The sequence below is a fragment of the Neofelis nebulosa genome, chromosome 6 (assembly GCF_028018385.1).
Source record: "Neofelis nebulosa isolate mNeoNeb1 chromosome 6, mNeoNeb1.pri, whole genome shotgun sequence".
Lineage (NCBI taxonomy): Eukaryota > Metazoa > Chordata > Mammalia > Carnivora > Felidae > Neofelis > Neofelis nebulosa.
In genome coordinates, this window is record NC_080787.1 from 82,082,159 (window position 1) to 82,107,480 (window position 25,322).

A 25,322-nucleotide genomic window follows, 5' to 3' on the forward strand; every position below is an offset into this window, starting at 1 on the left:
AAAGTAAAAAAAAAAAAAAATTAAAATGAACCAGCTGGATTTACTTTAAACTTAACGTCAAAACCTAAGTGAAAAGAGAAAGGGAAACAAATCTATACTCTGCCATTATGTTTCTGAGACAGATATAGTACTGACAATTTTACACAGGCTATTTTATAGAATATAAAGAACTAGAGCTTTCAGTCAAAAAGCTGGGTTTGTAGTTCAACTCTACAATTTTGCTGCTCTGTAACTTTATTCTTTTATCTTCCAGAGTTTCAGTGTCCTCCTCTATAAAATGGAGATGATACAAATAGGATGACTGAAAAGATTAAAAGATCACAATATCAAGTACTGTACACTTTGTGTGCATACCACAGTCCTAAGTGATGGAAGACAAAATCTTCTAGGTTTTCTCTGTGTCTTGTAAACTTCTAGGTTTCTCTGTGTCTTGTAAACATGGCATAAAATCTTTTCAAAGATATATGTACAGCGAACAGATCTGTAACACAGAGTGTCCCACTGCAGAGCAAAGGGGAACATTCCTACTGCCCATTCTAAAAGTCTCGGGGCTCCTCTCCTATGTAACACGGCCCACTACCTGTGCAGGTATCATCTGACCTTCCTCACATTGCCCTGTGGAAGAAGAGGTGTCTGGGGAACTGATACAAGCAAATGTTGATACTCTGACCACTACCATTGCTGTGAATAATAAAGTCCTTTTTTTGGGGCGCCTGGGTGGCGCAGTCGGTTAAGCGTCCGACTTCAGCCAGGTCACGATCTCGCGGTCCGTGAGTTCGAGCCCCGCGTCAGGCTCTGGGCTGATGGCTCGGAGCCTGGAGCCTGTTTCCGATTCTGTGTCTCCCTCTCTCTCTGCCCCTCCCCCGTTCATGCTCTGTCTCTCTCTGTCCCAAAAATAAATAAAAAACGTTGAAAAAAAAAATTAAAAAAAAAAAATCCTTTTTTCACCAAGGGATCTCATGTTTTCTGCCACCATCAATGAACTGTGGTAAAATAGGGTAAAATCCCAAACCCTTCACAGTTCTTGACACTATACACCTTCCGTCAACATTTATGTCCTTAGATCTTATCAACAGCCCCATAAAGTTCAGCAAAAACACTGCATGGTACAAGTGAGATATTTCACAAATGGCAGTTATTATTGTCTTCATCATCATTAATCTTTGCAACAATCCTGTAAACTTGGAATCAATACCATCATTTTATAAGTTAATTAACCTGCCAAGAGTAAGTCAGTCACACAAATGGAAGGACTACAATTTTAATCCCTTCCAGTTTTACCATGTTATCTCACAGCTTTGAAATTATGAACTCATTTGGTGAAGCTGCAAACCTTATATTACATCACCAACAGCTACTTAGTCTTTCAACGTTTTTTTTTTATTTTTTTTTATTTTTGGGACAGAGAGAGACAGAGCATGAACAGGGGAGGTGCAGAGAGAGGGAGACACAGAATCGGAAACAGGCTCCAGGCTCCGAGCCATCAGCCCAGAGCCTGACGCGGGGCTCAAACTCACGGACCGCGAGATCGTGACCTGGCTGAAGTCGGACGCTTAACCGACTGCGCCACCCAGGCGCCCCGCTACTTACTCTTTAAATATTTATTAAACATCTTCTGTTTTAGGCACTTTGTTGGTGCTAGGGAAATAGTGAATCAAACATGCTGTCTTCATGAAGCTTATAGAGAAAGCATACACCAAAACAAGTAAAACAACTAATTCCCTAAGAATAATTAATTAGCTAATGAAATAATTATTAACTCTTGCAAGTGTTATGATGGAAGCAAACAAGGGTCTGAGACAGAGAGCAACTGGAGGACACACTTTTCAAACTATAGGTTGTCGGTTGGGAATCAATCCCAAGCAGGACTTTCTGAAAAATGCAGTATAGAAAAGAATGCACACACTTTATAAGGTAAGTATTGTTTTGTGAAACTCTGATCTTGCACAATAAAATCATTTCCTTTAGGCACAGGGAATAATCTACGCAATGGTAATGGAAAGGCCTTGCTTTGTTAGAAAAACAAACTGTGTGGCTAGAATCCTATAGAAAGGAAGAATAGAGTGGTATGAACTGAGGTTGGAAAGAAAGATGTTATGATTCCGGTAGAGTTTAAGCAATGCAGTTTTAATTAGGTAAGTGATGTGATTTGATTTACATTCGAGAAGTCACTTTTCTTGGTATAAGGAGGATGGATTTGAGGGACAGCAAGTGTGGAAACAGACCTATCAGAATGTTGTTGTAAGTAGCTTGATTTGGGAAGGGAAGGGCAATAGGGATATAAGAGTGGGTGGATTCAAGATATTATTTTGAAGGCAGAGTCCAAAGGACTTGCAGAAGTGAGGCCGTAAGAGGCATACTCTAAATTTCAGTCATATGCAAATCTTGTAGTTCCAAGAATATACCATGCTCTCCATGTGTCTGTTGTCTACACACATGATGTTCTTGGAATTTCCTACCACTCTCCAAGTTCTCACCCTATTGACCTGGTACACTCCTACCCATCCTCCTTTCAGGACTGAGCCCCAACATTACTTTTCCACAAAGCATTCCCAGACATTTGGAAGCTGTCTTCTCCATATTCCCTTAGCACTTCACACATGCTTTTAATACACTGGTTACAGACTACAATTAGCTGTTACACATGTGTTTCACCAAATTAGTCTGGAGCCATGCCAGGGCAGAAATCATATTCTATGCACTTTCAGCCTTGGGAATGATGATAGTGCTTAGAAAAATGTAGATTCATTAATCAAAATTTGCTGAATGAACGTGCCATTTCCTGTAATACATTCCTTCATTCCTAAACTGTCAAAGGACCCTCATTCATAAAGATATGTATTGCACATATTTTTATTTAATCCTTCAGATCATCCTTCAATGACTCCATATTTGAAGAAATATGTATTTGCTTAGTTTATGCTGCCATACGAATCTATGAGATTCTGTTTAATGATCAGATTGTGCTTCTTGTCTTCATAAAAGAACTACCACAGTATATAGTAAAGGGCTGATTTTGAAATTAGATCTCTGTTCAAAAACCAACTCTTCAATTTATTAACTATGTGGACTGGCTATGGGTAGGTTTTTAATCTCTCTGTATCTGTTTGCTGAACTGTATATGGTTAATACTTCTATGTCATAGGGTCATCATGGGGCTTGAATATGAACACAAAGTAATTAGCACAAATACACATTCAATACGTATCAGTTTCTGCTTCTCCAACTTGCCTTCTTTACAAGGAAGAATACAGCCTTTGCAAAACTAAACACAAAAGGTTTCTGGTCATGGCACTACTGTGACCACTGAGAATGGAAATCATCTTACAGCCCCACCCCCCTCCACCCGCCCCCAAACACAACTTGGCCACTGAGGTCCAAAACTACCTACCCTGAATATAGGCTACTGTCTACATTAGAATGACTTTATTCTTTGTCTTCATTAGCATAACTTTTTACTATTCTAGGAGACTCTTGCCCAAATAGCTTGATTATTCATTACAGGAACTTCTTGAAAAAAACGATCAATTCTTCAGGAGAAAGCACCAATAGTTTATGCCCTAAGACTCCTTGCACTCCTTTCCTTCTATCAATCTTAAAATTGTTAAATCAGTGTCCAATCCTAATCAAGCATCTATCTCCTCCACTCCTTCGCCCTCTCACCCTCTGCCACTGAAAGACCAGCCTTAAACCATACTTCAAATTCTCAAGAAAAATCTGGTGCTGCTTTCCTTCCCAGGCACTAACAAAAACTCTGCTGAGGTGTTCTTTCTTATCCCAGTAAGTCATAAACTCAGATTTGTCCTATCAGAAGGATAGGTGGTGTCTGAGAAACCAGCATTGGACAGGGCAGTACATTTACAAGTATGAAGGCAAGGCAAAGGAATTTTCCCACAAAAGTCCAGAAATACTATAAAAATGAAATAAGGGAAATTACGTATCAGGCAAAATACGTCCACTATTACGTCCATTAATAAAAAGGAAATTGATTTGTCAAGACAATAGGAAGTTGCGTTGCAAAATTCCAAAACGGGACGATGAGTTTTAAAAATTATTTTTGATGAAATTTAATGAACTGTTTTATTCCTTATTACAGAGCTGTTCACATATAGGACTCCGAATCAAAAACAGCACCTCACGTTATCTTTGGAGTTACCAAAAGTAATGCTAGGACAAGCGGCCAAAGTGACTGTAAGACAAATGATCAGTTTTTAAATTAGATCCTTTCGAATAAAAATTCAGATGCATTATCCATTTCACTAAGTGTAAGCAACACTAATTTCTAAAAGGTCTAATCACGGCCCAGTGACTTTCCACTCGGGTAAAGCATACAAGGCTGTGGGGTAGAATGGAGTGAGGGAAGCAATTTGTGCTTTCCAAGGTTTACTTTTCACCCTGAGAAACCTATTTAGGCTGCATGGCCGACCCTGAACCGGGTTGGCCTCCGCAACTCGAGCAGTTCCAGAGAGGAAAGAGAAGACGGCAGAAACGGGGTATCCGTGGAATCCACCCTCTCTCTGAAGGATGACCCGCAGAGGTGAAGGGGCTGCGGGGTGGGGGTTCCGCTAGGGCCCTCCTTCTACCAATATTCGGGTCCGTACCTGACAGGCGATTGACCTGCGGAAGCCACACGCCATGGCTACCTCCAAGAAGCACGCCCCAGCTGCCTGGCCCGGATCCTCGCCCCTCCCTTCTCTGAACGCCCCGCCTACGCGCGCCGGAAGCCCGCCCTGGAGGATTCTGCCAGCCAATCAAGAAGCCGCGTGGCCGGCCACTAACCTCTGCCCTGCCGCCGCGAGGGAGCGCGGGAAATCCTGAGTGCTGCTGGAATCCCGCGGGCCGGTGGGACCATGGCCACTTCTTCGGTGTCCAAGGTACGTGGGGAGGGCGGGGGCGGCGGACGCCCACTAGACACAGCGGTCGCTGCATTCCCATTTGAAGAAGGCATACAGCAGAGGTTACGTAGGCTTCGATGTACCGGCTGGAGCGGAGGGAGTGGCAGGCTGAGCTGAGGCGTCCCTGCTCCAAGTGCAGTTGAGGTCAACTTTGCTTGGGCAGCGAAAACACCGATCTGCCTTAGTATTGTGGCTGGGAGGATTTTGTAAGCTTTGGTTTGTGGAGGTCGAATTCCCCGAGGATGTGCCCCAGTCTTCTTTACTTTTTTTCTTTCTCAGAAATATTTGTTATGCGCCAAGCACTCCGTTAGGTACCGAGATAGAGTGTAAACAAAATAGACTCAATGCCTTCACTCAGGAAAAATATTAAACACAGATAAACTGATGATAACAAATTGTGATAAGTTAGCAAATTGCCCAGGGTCAGAGAAGGCCTTTTGGAGAAAGTGACATTTTAGCTGAGCCCTGAAAAATAAGTAGAAGTTAGGCAAAGGATTGGGGGCAGGGAGACTTAACAGCAAAGAGAATGACATGTTCTTTGGCCCAGAAGATAGAAATAAAGTGATCTATTTAAGGAATGGAAAAATCAGTATAATCAGGAGGTAGCGTTATGAAAAATGAGAATAAAAAAGTAGTGTAGGTGTGTATGTGTGTCAGAGGAGATCATATAGACCTTGTATGGGCTGCCTCAATGGTCAGGGATTGCAAGAAAACATGATAATGTGGTTGGTAAGAAGATAAACCCTAGAGTTCCATTGTCTAATATAATAGCCAGTAGCCACAATAGCCAGTGGTTATTTCAGTTTTAATTAGAATACAGTAAAATTAAATAAAATTAGAAATACATTTCTTCAGTCTCACTAGCTACATTTCAAGTGTTCAGTAACCACATGTGGTGGTGACTCCCATTTTAGTGCAGAGACATGATATTTCTCCTTCCTTACTAAAAATCCTGTTGTACAGCACTGTTCTATACCCAAGTAAAGTAAGACCTTTAGTAATGAGTTCACCCAGAAGCCCCTGAAGTTAAGCTGTGATAAAGTCGAGAATGTAGGTGAAAACACTGCAAATACATTTCTCCCTATGTTAAAACAGTAGATTAGAAGGCTTTACCATGGGTCTTATTTTTAATTTTGATTAAAATGAAGCTAGAATTATGAGAAGGAGTGCCTTTAGAGACTATATCAAAGGGGAACTTTAAGCCCTTAACTTCAGAGCTTAAGTTTACAGAAGATTGACTGTGATGCCTGGTGCAAATGGCAGTAGAGCTTTAACTGTGCTAGTGTAATCAGGGTGCTGGAGTGCAAGACCAGCTGGCTCTAGGGGTCTCAAACAGACCACATTCTGGCACTCGCTGCTGACAAAACCAAAGTCAGAGAAACGAGTGGGAGTGAAACAAGGAAATTTATCTCAGTGAAGCCAACAGTGAGAAGACAGACTAGAGTCTCAAAGACTGTGTCCAAAGTGCTAAAAATGCTTTCCAGGTTTGTATAAGGAAAATGTGGGACAAAGGTCAGTGGGTTCGCACAGGTGGGCGGTAAAGATCAGATTGATAGATGTCTTGGAATCAATCATGGATGGAGTCTTGCTGGCTCAGGCCAGTCCTTACTGCTTAAGGTGTTAGTTTTGATTCCCATTAAGGGATGTTGTGCCCACAGGATGTTTTGCCGGAGTTAAGAGATGAGCTGGAAAGAAGCACTTAATCAATTAGAATGTTTGAGGTCAAAATGGAGGTATTTGAAGTTCTCTTACACTAGTATTTTTTATTAGGATTGGTACTGTTTTTGTTATGCCCTGGTTATATATTTCCATAGGTTTTGCATGGTTTGCCCCCTAATCCTTTACATTGCATAAACCTCTTATTTTTGTATATCTTGCAGAATTGTGAGTTTTTTTTTCTTTTTCAGGAAAGCATTTACGGCATTATTACAGAAATGCTTGTATTGAGATGATTATGAAAGGGACTTTGCATAAATAAGAATCTTAAGGACTATTTTAGGAGCTCGTGTAACTGCTAGCTTTTTTTTTTTTAAACCTATGTAAACTTCTCTTTCCTTGTTACATTTTCTACCTGTTAGCTCTCCTCCTAGATGACTTCTGCCTCAAATACCATCACTTACTTGTTCAGCAGTTCAAAGCCGTTAACCATATTACTACCGCTGCCATACATTAAGATCCATTCCAGGCACTTGTCATATCTCACTCCTTCATAGTTCCTTTTCTTTTATTGAATTGCAGTTGGATGTAGAAAGGAGGCAATGACAAGGTTGTTGTGGTACTACATGATTTTTATAAATATGTGTATTTCAGTAGTTTCAGATATAAGAGTGTTAAGCACAGTTCTTGGAGCACCTGGCTGCCCCAGTCGGTTAAGTGGTCCGACTTAGGCTCAGGTCATGATCTCACGGTTCGAATCGAACCCCACATCGGTCTATGTGCTGACAGCTCAGAGCCTGGAGCCTGCTTTGGATTCTGTGTCTCCCTCTCTCTGTGCACCTCCCCCGCTCACACTCTGTTTCTCTCAAAAATAAATACACATTAAAAAAATTTTTTTAAATAGAATAAAAAAAAGGCACTGTTCTTATTTTGGATCCTGTAACCCAAATGGCCACTTTATATTTGCACAGCTCTCTTTAGCACTATCCTGAGAGGATTTTTTCTAGGTGTATTTTTTTAATCTTGTCTTTCATTTTCCATAAAAATGGCAGTCTTTTTTTTCTTAAGTTTATTTTGTTTGAGAGAGTGCGAGTATGAGTGGGGGGTGGGCAGGAAGAGAAAGAATTCCAAGCTAGATCCCAGGAACCATGAGATCATGACCTAGTCAAAATCAGGAGCAGAATGCTCAACCAACTAAGCCACTCAGGCACCACAAAAATGGCAGTCTTCAAGAAGCTCTTACATGGTGCGTGGCTTTAAGATTGGTAGAATAAACGCAGAACCAGTAGCTTGGGGGCTGTATATCACTAGTCAAGTAATAACATGATACTAAATGTAACTAGGAAATTACAAGGAAAATTACTTGGCCAGCATTCATTCCATATATTGATTGCCTAATGTATATGCTAACACTACCCTAGATACTGAGGAAACAATTATGAGTTAAATGCAGTCTATGCTCTGAAGGCATTCAATAAACTACTTGGTGAGACAGAACCATAAATATGATACACAGTGAAAGGGATTTAAAACAAAGCAAAATAAAGGCATTCAAGTATTCTGAGCTCTTAGGGAAAGGAATAATTCTAACTAGAGAACTAGGGAAGTTTTCCCAGAGCAGATGAATAAGAGTTTTATCAGATGAAGAAAGATGTATAAGGTGAAACAATAGCCAAAATTTTCTATTTCCTGTCAAGGTTATGGATCCTTGAAATTTAATTAAATAATAAATATTTCTTCTGAAATGAGACAGCGTCACTATTTTTTACCTTAATTTTAATGTATGCTATTAATGTTCTCTAAGTTTTATAAAAATGGAAACTTTTTGGGTTTAAATTTCATCAGCTTTTATTTTGTCTCTTAGATCAGGTTTCTAAGAGCAAAATCAAAGATGAGCATCCCATGGGAAGGAGGAGGAGAAAGAAATGGATAGTCCCTTTGTTTTTCAAGAATTTTCCTGTTCTAATTCAGATAGAAGAGAGATGATTTCTTAGTACTTTAAAGAAATACTTTTTTAAAATTCTGCTTATCCACAAAATACTTGGTTAATCAGATTTATCTGCTCCTTGGCTACTTTGACTTTATACTTTTTTCTTTTTTACTTTTTTTTTTAATAGGGTTGTTTTGTGTTTAAGCCAAACTTCAAGAAGAGAAAGATCTCTGTGCCAGTAGGTAAGATATCTTAATATTGAATTGGCTAGTTTTCCTCCCCTAAGTTTTGAACTAACCTAACCCTAATTGAATTTAGTAGTTTTCTTGTCTTAAGTTTGACTTTACTTACCTTCCTGACGTAGCAGTTATAGTCAAAGGGATAAGGTACCTCCCAGGGTTTCAATCTAAAAGGGACTCCAATACACTTGAAGTCCAATAGACAATGGACTTCAAAGGCAAATTGGAAAGTAAATTTCCTTCAAAGGATATGTCCCCATTCTTCAAAAGAGATTGTCTTAGGGGAGCCTGGCTGACTCAGACAATAGAGTATGCAACTCTTGATCTCTGAGTAGTGGGTTCAAATCCCACATTGGGCACAGAGCTTACTTTAAAAAAAAAAAAGTTACCTATTTATCTATATATAATTATAAAATAAAAGAGACTAACGCAGATGGATTTAAAAAAAAGAGAGATTGTCTTAAAAATCTCAGTGATTTCCTGGGGTACGTTAGGGGAAATTGAATGCAAAAGAGCCAGAAATACTTTTTGGACTGATGGAAATGTTTTCTAGATTGAGGGAGCAGTTATAGGAGTGTATACTTTTATTAGGACATACTAGACTGTTAAAATGGGCATGTTTTATTATTGTAAATTATTCCTCAATAAAATTCAGATTAAAAAAATACTATCTTTCTTAATTTATCTCCAGATATCTGTGTGGTGATCATGTTAGGAAGAATTGACTTTTTCAAACAAATTATGATATTAATGTCAGAAAGTGTTTATCGTACTGGTTTTCAATTGTGGCTGCAGATTGGAATCACCCAGGGAACTTAAAAAAAAAATTGTTTCAAGGTTTTTTTGGATATAATTGTAGATTCCTGTGCAGTTGCAAGAAAGTATAGAGAATTTCCTTGTGCCCTTTACCCAGTAAATCTCCAGTGGTAACATTTTGGGTAACTGGTAAAATATCATAACCAGGAAACTTAACATTGGTATAATCCATTGATTTTACTTAGATTTCAACTTGGGAAACTTTTTAAAGATACTAATGCCCAGACCCCATCTCAGACCAATTGAATCAGAATCTCTGGGAATGTTACCTAGGTATTGATATATATTTTTTAAAGCTCCTCACAAGCTAATTATTTACACTCAGTCTTCAGTACTGTAAAGATTAATTCTGATGGAAAAATTATGTGTAATTAAGCATATTTGTGTACTCGTTTTGAATTAAAAAAGGAAAAACAACTGTACCACTGTTTGACTAAGAAAATAAATAACTTGTATTTATTGAAAAGGATTTTTCTAAGTCATCACATGATGCAAACCTTAGGGTGTTAGTTACTCCTTTAGTTTGAGACAAGCTAGGTACTCTTACCTGTGCTCAAGGAGCAAATAATAAAATAATCATCCATATTGAGGGGGACAGAGGGTAGGTATGACTTATAATAAGAACCTAGTTTCTCATTAACAGAATAAACAGTGATCTCAAGTTCTATACCCTCTTAAACTTAGTGTCAAAGGAACATGAAACTGCCGTATTCCTTGTCCCACCCCCAAAATAAAAAGTGACAGTGATAGACTTGGAAATAGTGAACAAATAAAAGCTACATTATATATGTTTTTAATTTGTAAGTGGTTGACTTAATGAACACATTTCCTTAATATTGGAGATTGCTAAACTCGAAATAGTTCATTTTCAGAGAAAATTCAAGTTGTTTCCCATTATCTATGAAGAAAATAGAAGATAAAATGACATCTGATAACATCAGCAATGTCATTATAACAAAATTGCTAGCATTTATTGAGTTTTTATTATATGCTAGATTTTTCTAGGCCCTATATGTGTTACTTTCAATTCTCTCAGCAAACTATGAGAAATGTATTATGATTATCTCCATGAAAATATATGAGGATACTTAGACATAGAAAGAACTTTCTCAGTGATAGTGCTAATAAATGGCAGAGCTGAGATTTGAACCTAAGCTGTCTGATTCCTGAGCCCCTGGTCTAACCATTGCTTGGTACTGCCTCTCATATGAAGTGAATTTTTGCTTAGAACTTTTTCTGTTGAATTTCAGCTATAATTAAGATTTAAAGTTTTTAGTATTAGTAAACCTAATATATATAATTGTATAATTAAACTTTGCTTAGTTTTTTTTTTCATTCTACTGATCTGAAACCAATAGATAGTATTTTGATATGAGAATCTTAAAGGAATTGACCCTGATTATAAGACAGATGGTGCAGGAATGAGGAAAACATATCTAGATTTTAGCACTTGCCTTCACTGGCTTCAATTCTTGAAACAGATTGCCTGAAGAAGTAGGAAGATGCCCTACATTTTGTCCCCCATCTGTCCACTGACTTGAAGACACTTGGATGTGTACCTAAGAGAGGACTGGTAACTCTTCCTCTCCTCTGTATTCTGTGGATGACTGTGTATCCTAGAAAACGACAGGGCAAGAAGGAGAGAGAAAGGGGCTCCTGGGTGGCTCAGTCGGTTAAGCGGCCGACTTCGGCTCAGGTCATGATCTCACGGTCCATGAGTTCGAGCCCCGCATCGGGCTCTGTGCTGACAGCTCAGAGCCTGGAGCCTGTTTCAGATTCTGTGTCTCCCTCTCTCTGACCCTCCCCCGTTCATGCTCTGTCTCTGTCTCAAAAATAAATAAACGTTAAAAAAAAAAAAAATTTAAAAAAAAAAAAAGGAGAGAGAAAGGGAGAGAGAGGGACTGAAACCTATGGGAGCACTGACACTGACACTGTGGAAGTTCACACTGAAGTAGAGCATTGTGCGTAGGAGCAGGTGGGAACCTGTCAACAGTAATAGTTTACATTCTTTAGGTCTTCTCAATGCTGATTTATTTTTTACCTTCCTGTTCTATAAATGACTGAGAGAAATAACAGGTTAAATTGTCCTGCTGCTGCTGTTTCCCAATTTCTAACTGTTTTTGTAAGTATTTCGATAAAACAGTTCAGTACAGCTGTGGGAATCAACGTGGATTCAGTAGAACAAAAGAAAAAGTTAAAATATAGTTACAAGTGCATTTGTAAGTATTTAGATAATAAAGCCATCTCAAATTAGTGGGAAAAAGGATAGATTATTTAATAAGTGAACATTTTCAAACTGAAGGTTAAAATCCAAGTGCGAGTCATGAAATCAACTTAGTCATAATGGTTTTAAAAAATAGAATAGAAAAGAAAACATTCACTGTCACATGACAAGAATTGTTTTGTGGGTGTTTTGTTTTTGTTTCTGTTAAATGTGTGTTGGATTATGATATAAAATTTATTTATTTATTATGAAATTTATTGTTAAATTGGTTTCATACAACACCCAGTGCTCATCCCAACAGGTGCCCTCCTCAATACCCATCACCCACCCTCCCCTTCCTCCTACCCCCCATCAACCCTCAGATTGTTCTCAGTTTTTAAGAGTCTTAAGGTTTGGCTCCCTCCCTCTCTAAATTTTTTTTTTCCTTCCCCTCTCCCATGGTCTTCTGTTAAGTTTCTCAGGATCCACAGAAGAGTGAAAACATGGTATCTGTCTTTCTCTGTATGACTTATTTCACTTAGCATAACACTTTCCAGTTCCATCCATGTTGCTACAAAAGGCCATATATCATTCTTTCTCATTGCCACGTAGTATTCCATTGTGTATATAAACCACAATTTCTTTATCCATTCATTTAGGCTCTTTCCATAATTTGTCTATTGTTGAAAGTGCTGCTATAAACATTGGGGTACAAGTGCCCCTATGCATCAGCATTCCTGTATCCCTTGGGTAAATTCCTAGCAGTGCTATTGCTGGGTCATAGGGTAGATCTATTTTTAATTTTTGAGGAACCTCCACACTGTTTTCCAGAGCAGCTGCACCAGTTTGCATTCCCACCAACAGTGCAACAGAGTTCCCATTTCTCCACATCCTCGCCAGCATCTATAGTCTCCTGATTTGTTCATTTTAGCCACTCTGACTGGCATGAGGTGGTATCTGAGTGGTTTTGATTTGTATTTCCCTGATAAGGAGTGACATTGAGCATCTTTTCATTGTGAAGGAAATTTAAGAAGATATAAAGAAATGGAAAAACATTCCATGCTCATGGATTGGAAGAATAAATATTGTTAAAATGTCAATACCGCCCAAAGCTAGCTACACATTCAATGCAATCCCCATCAAAATTGCACCAGCATTCTTCTCGAAGCTAGAACAAGCTGTCCTAAAATTTGTATGGAACCACAAAAGACCCCGAATAGCCAAAGTAATTTTGAAGAAGAAGACCAAAGTGGGAGGCATCAGAATCCCAGACTTTAGCCTCTATTACAAAGCTGTAATCATCAAGACAGCATGGTATTGGCACAAAAACAGACACATAGACCAATGGAATAGAATAGAGAACTCCAGAATTGGACCCACAAAAGTATGGCCAACTCATCTTGGACAAAGCAGGGAAGAATATCCAATGGAAAAAAGACAGTCTCTTTAACAAATGGTGCTGGGAGAACTGGACAGCAACATGCAGAAGAATGAAATTAGACTGCTTTCTTACACCATTCACAAAAATAAACTCAAAATGGATAAAGGACCTGAATGTGAGACAGGAAACCATCAAAACCCTAGAGGAGAAAGCAGGAAAAAACCTCCCTGACCTCAGCCGCAGCAATTTCTTATTTGCCACATCTCCAAAGGCAAGGGAATTAAAAGCAAAAATGAACTCTTGGGACCTCATGAAGATAAAAAGCTTCTGCACTGCAAAGGAAACAACCAACAAAATTAAAAGGCAACCAACGGAATGGGAAAAGATATTTGCAAATGACATATCGGACAAAGGGCTAGTATCCAAAATCTATAAAGAACTCACCAAACTCCACACCCTAAAAACAAATAATCCAGTGAAGAAATGGGCAGAAAACATGAATAGACACTTCTCTAAAGAAGACATCCAGATGGCCAACAGGCATATGATAAAATGTATTCCTTAATGTGGCTCATAGTTTAAAAAAGCACTGGTATTTTGATAAATGGTGTTTTGATAAATGGCTAACCATTTGGAGGAAAACGTTCAAAAAGCATATAAAGTAATACAGACAGACTAAGTAAAAGGCTGGGCTAAACTATGTCAATTGAATAAAAGAACAAGAATCATAGTATTAAGAGTCATTTTACAAAGGAGAGTTCAAGGCAAATAAACGAAGCAAAGCATACAAGGCTGTAGAATAAGAGAAAATAGTAAAAAATATATTAATATTAAATCAAACCAAATCCATTAAATACTGTTAGCAATTCAAAGGTGATATAAATACAATCTAAAAGTAAAATATACTTTTAATCTTATAGATACACTTACTATAGTAAAAATATGAGATAAATATAAAGGATATTGAATGTCATCTATCTCCAAATACATATATTTTTGATACAGATTAAAAAATTCAGCCCCATCCCCTACTGTGTGACTTTCTTCTTTAAATGTTTATTTTTTTTTTTTTTCAATGTTTTTTATTTATTTTTGGGACAGAGAGACACAGAGCATGAACGGGGGAGGGGCAGAGAGAGAGGGAGACACAGAATTGGAAACAGGCTCCAGGCTCCGAGCTGTCAGCACAGAGCCCGACGCGGGGCTCGAACTCACAGACGCGAGATCGTGACCTGGCTGAAGTCGGCCGCTTAACCGACTGCGCCACCCAGGCGCCCCTTTAAATGTTTATTTTTGAGAGAGAGAGCAGGGGAGGGTCAGAGATGGAGAGAGAGAGAATCTCAAGCAGGCTCCATACCTTCAACACAGAGCCTGATGTGGGATTCAACCCCACGAACCATGAGATCAAGACCTGAGCCTAAATCAAGAGTCAGATGCTCAACCAACTGAGGCACTCAGGTACCCCTGCACACAGATTTTCTAACTTTTATTATATAAAAAAGAAACTGACCTATTTCTTTCTGTGTTTTTAGAGGACTATTTTAATAAAGGGAAAAATGAGTCTGAGGACAGTAAGCTTCGATTCGAAACTTATCAGTTGATATGGCAGCAGATGAAATCTGAAACTGAGGTGAATACTTTTTTTAATAACTTATATTTCTCTATTACCATAAATCTCGTATTTGTTGCTTCCCATCTTCCTTTCCACCAATTTTCAAGAGTATTGATGAAACGTAGGTAATATTAGTTTAGCATAAGCTGTATATTCTAAAAAAACACTCCTGTTCCAAATATTAAGCATGGCTTCAGGTACTGGAACATACATTTAAATTTTTTTTTTTTTTAACATTTATTTATTATTGAGAGACACAGAATGTGATCAGGGGAGGGGCAGACAGAGAGGCAGACACAGAATCCCAAGCAGGTTCCAGGCTCTGAGCTGTCAGCACAGAGCCCTACGCTGGGCTGGAACTCACAAACTGTGAGGTCATGACCCGAGCCGAAGTCGGTCACCCAACCAACTGAGCCACCCAGGCACTCCTGGAACATACATTTATAATGATAGCTGCCAAGGCAAGGGGCTCTACATATGCTCACAGCTTTTAAATGGTGGCACTCTTTAAATTAATCCATTCAGTTATAGAATTAAGGAATCAAGCTATTTTTAAAATACTTTATTCCCTCATTCCTCATATCCAATTTCTTCTGTGTTCTTTATATTCTAGCCCTAAAAAATGTCTGTACTTTAGCATATTTGTAGTTCTAGGGCCAACATCTTGAGCGGACTTGTTTTATTTGAGCAACACAGTGTTTTTGTTTGTTTGTTTTAAATGGGAGGGTTATGCACTCTGTTTATTACTGCTTCCTACCACTCTTTATTGCTTTCACCTAGGGCTTTGCTTATTCATGTATTCCCTTGAAAGACCCTTGAAGGAATTTGAGTTTGTGGTTTCTAGCGTAGGCCTTCATTTCTTAACCTGAATTGTGATGATCCTCCTAACTGATGTCTCTGCCTCTGATGTCAGACCCCTCAGGTCTGTCATTAGTCCCTGTAGCACCATTGGCCAAATTAGGAAAGTCTTGCCTTCAGGCAGATACAGTGCCAGGCTGCAGGGGTTTTCCAGCCTCGCTGCCAGTACAGCTTCTCCCATCTGTTCACAGTGCTGTCAGATTAACCCTTTCAACCTTGATTTAATCACATCTCTGCTTCATGTCCCTTCAGTGGTTCTCCTCAGGGGATAAAACCCAAATCTTTTAACATCAAATGTAATTTTATTGGTCTAGCCCCTTGTTTATTTGTCCAGGCTCATTCCCTACCACTTCTCATGTTCTTGATGCTTAGCTGTGTGTGTGGTTCCCTGGATACTTGGTGCTTGCTTGCTTCCCTGCTCCCTCTACTCCCCATTCATTCTGATTTCCTTCTCCCTATAGTTGCCTCCCCCATCACCTGCTTTAATGCTTTGGCTCACATCCTCAGCTTAAGTTGGATGGTCCTACTCTTTATTCTGTATTATCATAGCACTTTACACAATGTTTTTAAATTGTAAGTGTTCTTAATTTTTTTCACTGTTTTAGGATAAAGACTACCTTTCCTTTGTAAGGTGGTTAGTAAATGTTTGTTGAATGAATAAATTTGATTCTTTAATGAGGGAATCCAAAATACTAATGAGTGGAGATTTAAGGAAAAAAATATTTTTTATTTCATCCATCTAATAATTTTATACATAATCTTTCGCATTCATGATGATTTTCTTTCCCAGACTTGGAAAGATGCATCACATTACTACTGATAATAATTCATAAAGTTTTGTGTTTTCTTTGTAGCAACTACAAGAAGAATTAAATAAAAACCTATTCAATAGTCTAATTGAATTTCTGCAACAGTCTTATTCTGGATTCCATAAGAATTCAAGAGACTGGGGCTGTCAAATAAAACTCAGAGAAATTCCAACTGCTGCTCTTATTCTAGGTATGTATGGGTGTAGGTTTGTTTTTTTAGTTAGTGGTTTTGTTGAGAATAGTAGAGACTAACTTCTCTTGATCAACCTGTTTTGTCTCTTTCATTTATAAAATTAAACTAATTATACTGTTCTACATACTTTCAAAACCAATAAAAGTTCTTTATAGTGTTTGTACAACTTTAAATTAAAAGAAATTGATCCGGGATTAGCTAGTACCCTCCTCAACTTTCTGTCAGAAAAATGAAGGAGAAATATATTTGTGTTACTCTTCCTTAGTTATTTTATGAGAATATATGAGATCTGAATTCGGTAATAAAGAAACCACCAGTGGGTTAGTAGATTAGATTTGTGTGCTTTTTTTTAAATCGTTATCTTCAGTGGAATTATCTATGACCCTAATTTTATTTCCCTGTGCTTAGTTTATCAATCTTAGATTATTTCATAATACTGTATGAAGTTTATAAGGGGGTTTGGATGAATTATATATAAATTTTTTTTAAGCTGCAGATTGTAAATTTCTTAGGTACTTAAATATCCATCATTAAAATCCCATTTTAACCAAATATCTGGCTGCAGGATAATGGAAAATTTCTTTGGAATACTAGCAAATTTCCTTATTTCATTTGGAAAGAAAGTGGGTTTATTTGGATTTCAAATGTACTCTTCATTGCACTTGCAATTTGTTATTTATTCAAGGTTTGTTAAACTAGTGGGCACTGAGATAAGAACTTAGTTGTATTATTTAATACTGATTTTTTTTATTTTTTTTTTATTTAAAATTTTTTTTTTTTTAACATTTATTTATTTTTGAGACAGAGAGAGACAGAGCATGAACGGGGGAGGGTCAGAGAGAGAGGGAGACACAGAATCTGAAACAGGCTCCAGGCCCTGAGCAGTCAGCACAGAGCCCGATGTGGGGCTCAAACTCACATACCGCGAGATCGTGACCAGAGCTGAAGTCGGACGCCTAACCGACTGAGCCATCCAGGCGCCCCAATACTGATTTTTTAAAAAAAAAATCATTAGAGAGACAGAGAACGAATGGGTGGAGGAGGGGCAGAGAGAGAGAGAGAGAGAGGGAGAGAGAATCTCAAGCAGGCTCCAAGCTGAGCTGTCTGTGCTCAGCCCAGCTCAGGGCTTGACCCCACAACTGAGATCCTGACCTGAGCTGAAATCAAGAGTTGGATGCTCAACTGACTGAGCCACCCAGGTGCCCTAATACTGCCTTTAATCCTGTTCATTATCTAAATCTCATTACTGATGTTCAGGGCAGTACTTAGCAAAATTTAATGTACGTACAAATAACCTCCAAGGGATCTTAATAAATGCAGGCTTTCATTAATAGGTCTGAGGCAGTGCCTAAAACTCTACATTTGTAACAGGCCTCCTGCTGATGCCCATACTGCTGATCCCAGAACCACTGAGTAACGACACAGGGAATGATTTTTATAATACTGTGAACAGCTTTTCAGTGCAGCCTGCACTTAATTTCAAAACCCTTTTCATTCATGGATGAGAAACTGAGACCCAGTGATGGCCTGATTATACTGTTTGGTGCTTTGTTTCTCTACTACTAGGTTACAACAATTGGAAGTGGAGTGGGGAAAATGTAATCAAGAGGGATGGCTTGATAGATTGTTGAGAGAGCACTGTTTAAATCCCTTCTCTGCCTACTGCCAAAAGGAGAAAAGAAGCTAATGGAAATCTTATATTTCAAAGTCAGTAGTCTGAGAACATTTTTTCAGTTAAAGACATTGTTGATTTTCTTGTTTCCGATATACAGTCCATTGTTGTAAACAACATAATGTTAAATAGCTTATAAAGTCAATCAGTGAAAGACAAGATAAACTGGTGTTTTGCTAAACTCCCAAATTTGTTCAGAGATACAGTATCACAATCATAGACCATAATGCATGTGAGGAATATCATTTTGATACTGTAAAAAAAAAATGTAGTCAAAGAATGTTTAGGCACAGTTGCACATTTTCTATTTTCAAAAAGTTGTATGTCTGTTTAAAAGTAGCCTGCCAGGGCACTTGTGTGGCTTAGTTGGTTAAGTGTTCGACTCTTGATTTTGGCTCAGGTTATGATCTCGTGGTTCATGAGATTGAGCCCTGCGTCAGGCTCTGGGGAGCATGGAGCCTGCTTGAGATTCTCTCTCTCTCTTTCTGCCTCTCCCCTGATCTCTCTCTCTATCTCTCTCAAAATAAATAAGCCTTTAAAAAAAATTTATTCGTTTATTTTGAGAGACTGAGAGAGCTCATGCAAGTGCACAAAGCAGGATCAGAGAGAGAATCCCAAAAAGGCTCAGTGCTGTCACTGTAGAGCCCTACTTGGGGCTTGAATCATGAATCATGACATCATGACCTGAGTCGAAACCAAGAGTTGGATGCTTAACTGACTGAGCCACCCAGTCTTCCCATAAATAAAGGGAAAACATAGCCTGCCAACATTTTTATTTATTGGCTTGCCTAGAAAAAATTTTTTTGTTTATTGGTGGCCTAGATTCTGAACCTTTTGTTTTTCTTCCAGCCAGTTGAAGTTTTATAGTAGCAATTATCAAGCAGTTTCAAGATAGCTGCTGTTGCCACCTGCCTAAGTGCCAAAGCACTTTCTAGAAATCTCAGATTGTGATGTAAAGGAAAGTGTCAGTCAGTAGAATTTTTTCCAGTGTGATAGGGAAATTCCACTCAACTCTGATAACTGCATGCACAGCACTAAACTCTGACTTGTGGAAATGAGAACTAGAGGCTTAGTAAATACCTAAAGTACCTGAAGTTTTGTTTTTAGCCTCTTCCCTCAGAAATCAGCTTAGTGTGTATTTTACTATTGTATTTACTACAACAGTCATTAATAGGATTAGTGATTGGATTCTCCTCACTTGTTAAGTCAGGATCACAGTAAGCCCGGAATCTGTAGCCCTTATTTTTGAATGAGTATTTTAAAGAGTACTTTATGAATTTGACAAAGTAATAAAATTACTCCTAAGATGTTTTCATGGGTTAACTACACATTCTCAGTAATGTTTTTTAAAGAGAGATTATGCTAAATACCCTTTCTGACAAGTATTTTGTGTGCTTCCAGATATCTATTGTTAATGGAGATCTCTTCATTTATGCAGGATATTTTCTTGGTTTCTGTTATTAATCATGGGGTTTTTTTTGTTACTCATATTTTTAAAAATATTTTTATTCAGTAATTCACTAGACATGTTAAGTAGCTTTGTTGTTAAATTATTTATAGTACAAATGATGGTGTAATACTGATGTATTATCCCATAGGTGTGAATGTAACTGATCATGATTTAACATTCAGAAGTCTAACAGAAGCCCTTCAGAATAATGTCACTCCATATGTAGTCTCATTGCAAGCTAAAGATTGTCCAGGTACAGTATAAATGCCCTAATAACCTTGGTGAGATGTTACAGATCTCTTCCGACCTTTTTTCTACCCCCCCCCCCCCCACCCCGTCCTAGCTTTGTTGATCCCTTTTTATTTGTGGAAAGAGCATGGCACAACATTTGGGCAAGGTGAGGTTTATTGCCTATCATGGTAATGTTGACTGTTGTAGGACTCATTGCCACCTTTTGCTTCCTTTATTCCAACCCTCCCTCCCCCCCCCCCCCCCCGCCCCACCGTATCAGCTTCACTGCCAGTAATAGTTTAGATATTTTATGAGATGTGTTCCCTAACCCGGTAAAAGTCTAATAAGTTGGAAGGTTTGGGACAGGGAGCTAGAATTAAGGATTGGGGAGCTCTTATTTATCCCAACAGAGAATAGACTGTGTAGGCTCATATTTCAGCCTCCAATCATCTTATTGTCCTGCTCTGAAAGATTAGCATGGTAAAAAATGTCCATTGCCAGAGCTAATCTATATGAAACCATTAAATCATAAAGGATATGGACACTAATAGAGTAAAATGGAATGAGATTTGAATTGATGTAAGGGCTTTATGTGCTTATATTACTTTCATAATCATAAACTGATTGGAACTGATTAAGTCAAAGCCCTTAGGACATCTTTTAAAATGACTATAAGGAAGATTTGTAATCAGTAAAATAACTTATGTAAGTAACACTTTTGATCGTTTTTAGAGGCCTTAAAAATTTTTTGCTGTCTAGTGTAACTTAAATATATAGTGTCCTCATAAGATTTATAGTTTTTGTGTTTACACATTTACTTAGGTAACATTTTTAGTATAGGTAGTATACATAAACTTTGGCTTAGTGTTAGTCTGAATTACTGAAATTTAAATATTAAAGAGAAGATACTAATGAACATTAATAGTTAATATGTTAAATGTTACATTAATGTTAAGTGTACAAGAATACATTCTACCCAAATGTAATATACTGATTAAGAAGTTTCAGTTGTTTCATATTTGTTTTAAAGGGAGATAAGCTTTCTTACCTTTTATATTCTGCAGATATGAAACATTTTTTGCAAAAGCTGGTCTCAAAGTTGATGAACTGCTGTGTAGATGAGGAATCCAAAGAGGAAAGTATTCAGGTCACCCAGAAAAAGACATTTTGTTCAATGGATTCTCTTTCCAGCTGGTATATGAGTGTCACACAGGTAAATGTAAACTGACAAGTTTTGGGGGGGGATTTGCATATGATTGAAGAGGCTTAGAATTGTATTAAACGTAATACTATTCTAATAAGAATATGCTTATGCACACTAGCTGTTAAGTAATGGTAGCTACTTACTTTTCCTAAGGCTATTAGAATTTTAAAGTATTCTTTTATCAGTATGCAGTCTAATTCCTGGTAAGTATTTAGGTTCTCATTTTACAAGGCCATTTTATTTGTGGGAGAATATCCTCTAGTGACAAAAACAGCATCAGGAATTGGTTCTGTGGCAGATTCTATCTCTGTGACAATGGCTATGACTTTACTATATTATCTCTTAGGTTCCTCAATATTTGCTTTTGTGCGGTTGAACCATGCTGCCAGTTCCCAGTGTCAACTTAGTCCAATGAGAAATAGTCATTTTTTTAAAAAATCTAATTTGTTCCACATTTACAATTCTTGGGGAATAAATGGTCTATAAGTAAAGTACATTCAACAGTAAACATTAACTAAAAATAAGTTCCATTCTGCCATCACAGTCTCTGGTGAGAATGAACAACCTAGGTGATTCATGGATAACTGTACCATAAAACCACAGCTTTAGTTTATGATGCTGTGTAGCCAGATAGCATGGGAAAAAATACTGTGGTAACATTTTCTGATAAAATGTATTTGCTGAAGTCGACCGTAAGTGAAGTTTAATTTTGCTTTATATAGGAATTAAATTGGGTCTCATGCATATCATAATATCTTAATTTGATCCACAATTTTAAATTTTCTAGAAATCAGATGCTACATACAGTTTATGTCAGATATCTTTAAAAGATTGGGATTGGACCAGATGATATTAAAGGTGCTTTTCAACTTGAAATTTAACAGTAGCAGACCAGCAAGTAGTGTTGTTTATTGTGCTTTTCAATTAAAAATACGAGTTCTCGAGGCTCCTGGGTGGCTCAGTTGGTTGAGCGTCCGACTTCAGCTCAGGTCACGATCTTGTGGTCTGAGTTCGAGCCCCGCGTTGGACTCTGGGCTGATGGCTCAGAGCCTGGAGCCTACTTCCGATTCTGTGTCTCCCTCTCTCTCTGCCCCTCCCCTGTTCATGCTCTGTCTCTCTCTGTCTCAAAAATAAATAAATGTTAAAAAAAAAAAAAAAAATACTAGTTCTCACCTTAAAGCAAAGCAACATATAACATTCTATTAACAGAAAAAATTATAGAAAATGTTCTCCCCATGTTTTTTTGTCATTTTCTCAGCAAAAAAATATAAATATTTCATATGAGTTATAGATTTTACTGAATCTTTTTCTTGGTTATTATTCCCATGTCAGACACAAAAAGATTCTGCTAATAACTGTTGGAATGAGTTTCTCTTTATTATGTGGGAGAAATAAAAGAAAAAGCATTACTGTAAAATGTAAAGGGAGATATATCATTGTAGTGTTGTAGCATTGTTTGAATGGTAAGGCTTACTTTTAACTCCTTTTTACATGACTTTAAAGAAGACAGATCCAAAACTGCCAAGGAAAAAGAGAACTTCGTCTAGCCAATGGCAGTCTCCTCCTGTTGTGCTTATCTTAAAGGATTTGGAAAGCTTCACCACAAAAGTACTCCAGGACTTCATAATTATCAGCAGGTAGATGATATATCACCTGGCTTTTACATAAGATTCTTTTTATTAAGGAAACATGTAACTTTTAACTTGAAGAGCAACCTTTTCCAGAGAAAATGAATGGCAGTTTAATCTTCATTTTAATACCAACTGGATAGAAACCAGAATGATTTCAAATTCCTTATAATTAAATGTTCAAAGACCTCCTATCAGATTTTCATTTGCTTTTTGATCCAAGAATGAGATCAAAAGACTAAAGTTAGCCACCTTTTAATTAGTATGAAAAGGCAATGTAAAATGTAGTTTCTCTCACCAAGGTCGTCTGTCTCTTGCCCATTAAATCGATAAATTACTCCAGCTTGAGATGTTTGTCAGGTCTTATTTTCTGATACCTATCCACCATTAGAAGCTCTGAGTTACATATAGCTCTTCTGAGCAAGTATGTTTTCTAAATAACATTATCTTATATAATTTTTATAATGAGAAACTATTTTCATGATCTCATTGGATTTTCAGGGCATTCCTGTGAAATTCAGAATTGAACTAACTAACCCTATTTAAAATCCAGTGACATGTATTTGCCGTGGTGCATTTTTAGGATATAATTTATTTTGGCTTTTTCTGTATGTTAACTTAATAGGTATGGCTAAATTTACCTAAAGCTATATGTTGTCTTATAATTACTATTTTGATAGTGTCTTTTTTTTCCGCCATAGAAACTAAGATTTCTAGATTCTAAGAATTTTCTTAATGCTAAAACTGAACTGCTTAACATGCTTGAAAGTTGCACACTAAGAATATTGACAAAAGAGCTGTACTTTTTTGGAGCTTAGACTTGTGACTCCTGTTGCCATCTAAAGTGAGGAAGAACTTAGAGCAGTAACAGAGCCAGGCACTCCACTCCTATGAAGGTAGAACTGCATAGCTAGAATACTGACAAGCAATAGCCAGTAGGAGGGAGCAAACAAAATCATCAGCCATGGTACAAAGTGTTCAGACCCACAGTAGCTCTCAAAGATAGTGCTGTTTTACTCTGTGGGAGTCATTTGTGTTCATACTAGTAATACTAGGAATAAATCATGTCCAATAAGTTTGAGTTAATGCAAGGAAAGTATGTAACATTTTTAAATGGTGTCCATTAAAAATATGTCTTACATATGTGTAAGTAAAGTTTCCTGTTTCTTAGCTATTATGTATAGCTGGGTGACATAGTGTTAGAAATGTGCATAAATAGAATAAGTTACCTTGAAAAATGTGAGCTTCATGTCACTGAACTCTTAAAGCATAGACTGTTTAACTGTCTAACTGTTAGGAAGACTATAGAGCTCAAACTTTGGATGAGAGGTGAAATTGAATATCTAACTCTTCTAACACTTGAGATTGTATAACCTTAGAGAGAGGCACTTGATCTCTCTGGACCTCTGTATTCTTATTTATAAAATGAGAGATCTTTTAGTAGATTGATTTCAGAGCTAGAATGTCTGGGAAAAAAACATCTATATTACTTTAACAGGGGAAAATAAGTGACCTAGAAAATTTTAGTATTTAGAATGATACTCTTCATCAGTGTCTTATACAGTAGACATTCAGATAATGATGGTCTTAATTTGAAATTTGATGTATTGAAATATATTTGCTAAAAAAAGAAAAATCCCAATTTTGTATTTTCCTTTGAAAACCAGTCAACATCTACATGAATTTCCACTAATACTCATTTTTGGAATTGCCACGTCTCCTATTATCATCCATCGGTTGCTTCCTCATGCAGTATCATCTCTGTTGTGCATAGAACTTTTCCAGTCTCTGTCCTGTAAGGAGCACCTGACTACGGTACTTGATAAGGTAAAAAGAAAAAATTGTATCAGCTAAATAGGATGAAAAGAAGACAGCCAAGAATAGATGATAAATGTAAACATTAGTGATAAATTTTTGAATCTCTCAGAGTATGATATTGAACATATTTCTTCACATTTTTTTATATTTAATGATTTTTATAGGGCATAACATTGCCTCTTCAGATAAAATAAAAGCTTTGTAGAAAGAATGATTCTATTTTTCTGTATCTACCTACCTACCTACCTATCAATCAGTCATTACTCAATGGAAAATTTTAGGTTTTTAATAAATTTTAATAAAATTTAATGATTTCCTAAAAACAGCAACCATGTTTTTACTCCTACATTTTATTTAAAGTAATTTGAGGGGCGTCTGGGTGGCTCAGTCCGTTAAGCATACTACTTCGGCTCAGGTCATGTTATCGCAGTCTATGAGTTTGAGCCCCACGCTAGCCTCTGTGCTGACCTCTCAGAACCTGGAGCCTGCTTTGGATTCTGTGTCTCCCTCTCTCTCTGCCCCTCCCCTGCTCAAGCTCTGGGTGTCTGTCTGTCTCTCTTAAAGGTAAACAGTAAAAAAAAAAAATTAAAATAATTTGATATTTTAGTGGACCCTTTCCTGTCATTGCTGCTCTTGGCAGAAGATAAATACTAACATTTCCTCAGACCTTAGCTCTATGTTTCAATTAGTTTTAGTTCTGTTTCTACCTAGATTATTATTGACCTTC

The 25,322-nt window shown here is 37.5% G+C and overlaps 2 protein-coding genes across 8 annotated transcripts in view; one reads left to right on the forward strand and one right to left on the reverse strand.

Annotated features, from left to right (window-relative positions):
* Positions 1 to 4,711, reverse strand: part of RARS2 (arginyl-tRNA synthetase 2, mitochondrial) — an 82,337-nt gene extending 77,626 nt beyond the window's left edge. For all 4 annotated transcript variants that reach the window (XM_058734673.1, XM_058734675.1, XM_058734674.1 and 1 more), the window contains exon 1: positions 4,602 to 4,711. In XM_058734673.1, coding sequence (XP_058590656.1) covers positions 4,602 to 4,637 — 36 coding nt within the window. In that variant the 5' untranslated portion in view covers positions 4,638 to 4,711. The remainder of the gene's footprint in view (positions 1 to 4,601) is intronic.
* Positions 4,712 to 4,754: 43 nt separating this feature from the next.
* ORC3 (origin recognition complex subunit 3) overlaps positions 4,755 to 25,322 on the forward strand; it is a 63,326-nt gene continuing 42,758 nt past the window's right edge. For 2 of the 4 annotated variants that reach the window (XM_058734669.1, XM_058734670.1), the window contains exons 1-8: positions 4,756 to 4,874; positions 8,669 to 8,723; positions 14,653 to 14,750; positions 16,445 to 16,589; positions 19,863 to 19,967; positions 21,010 to 21,158; positions 22,653 to 22,786; positions 24,445 to 24,604. In XM_058734669.1, the coding sequence (XP_058590652.1) occupies positions 4,851 to 4,874; positions 8,669 to 8,723; positions 14,653 to 14,750; positions 16,445 to 16,589; positions 19,863 to 19,967; positions 21,010 to 21,158; positions 22,653 to 22,786; positions 24,445 to 24,604 (870 nt within the window). In that variant the 5' untranslated portion in view covers positions 4,756 to 4,850. Of the gene's footprint in view, positions 4,875 to 8,668; positions 8,724 to 14,652; positions 14,751 to 16,444; positions 16,590 to 19,862; positions 19,968 to 21,009; positions 21,159 to 22,652; positions 22,787 to 24,444; positions 24,605 to 25,322 lie in introns of all 4 variants that reach the window. The other 2 variants (XM_058734671.1, XM_058734672.1) reach the window with 2 other exon arrangements.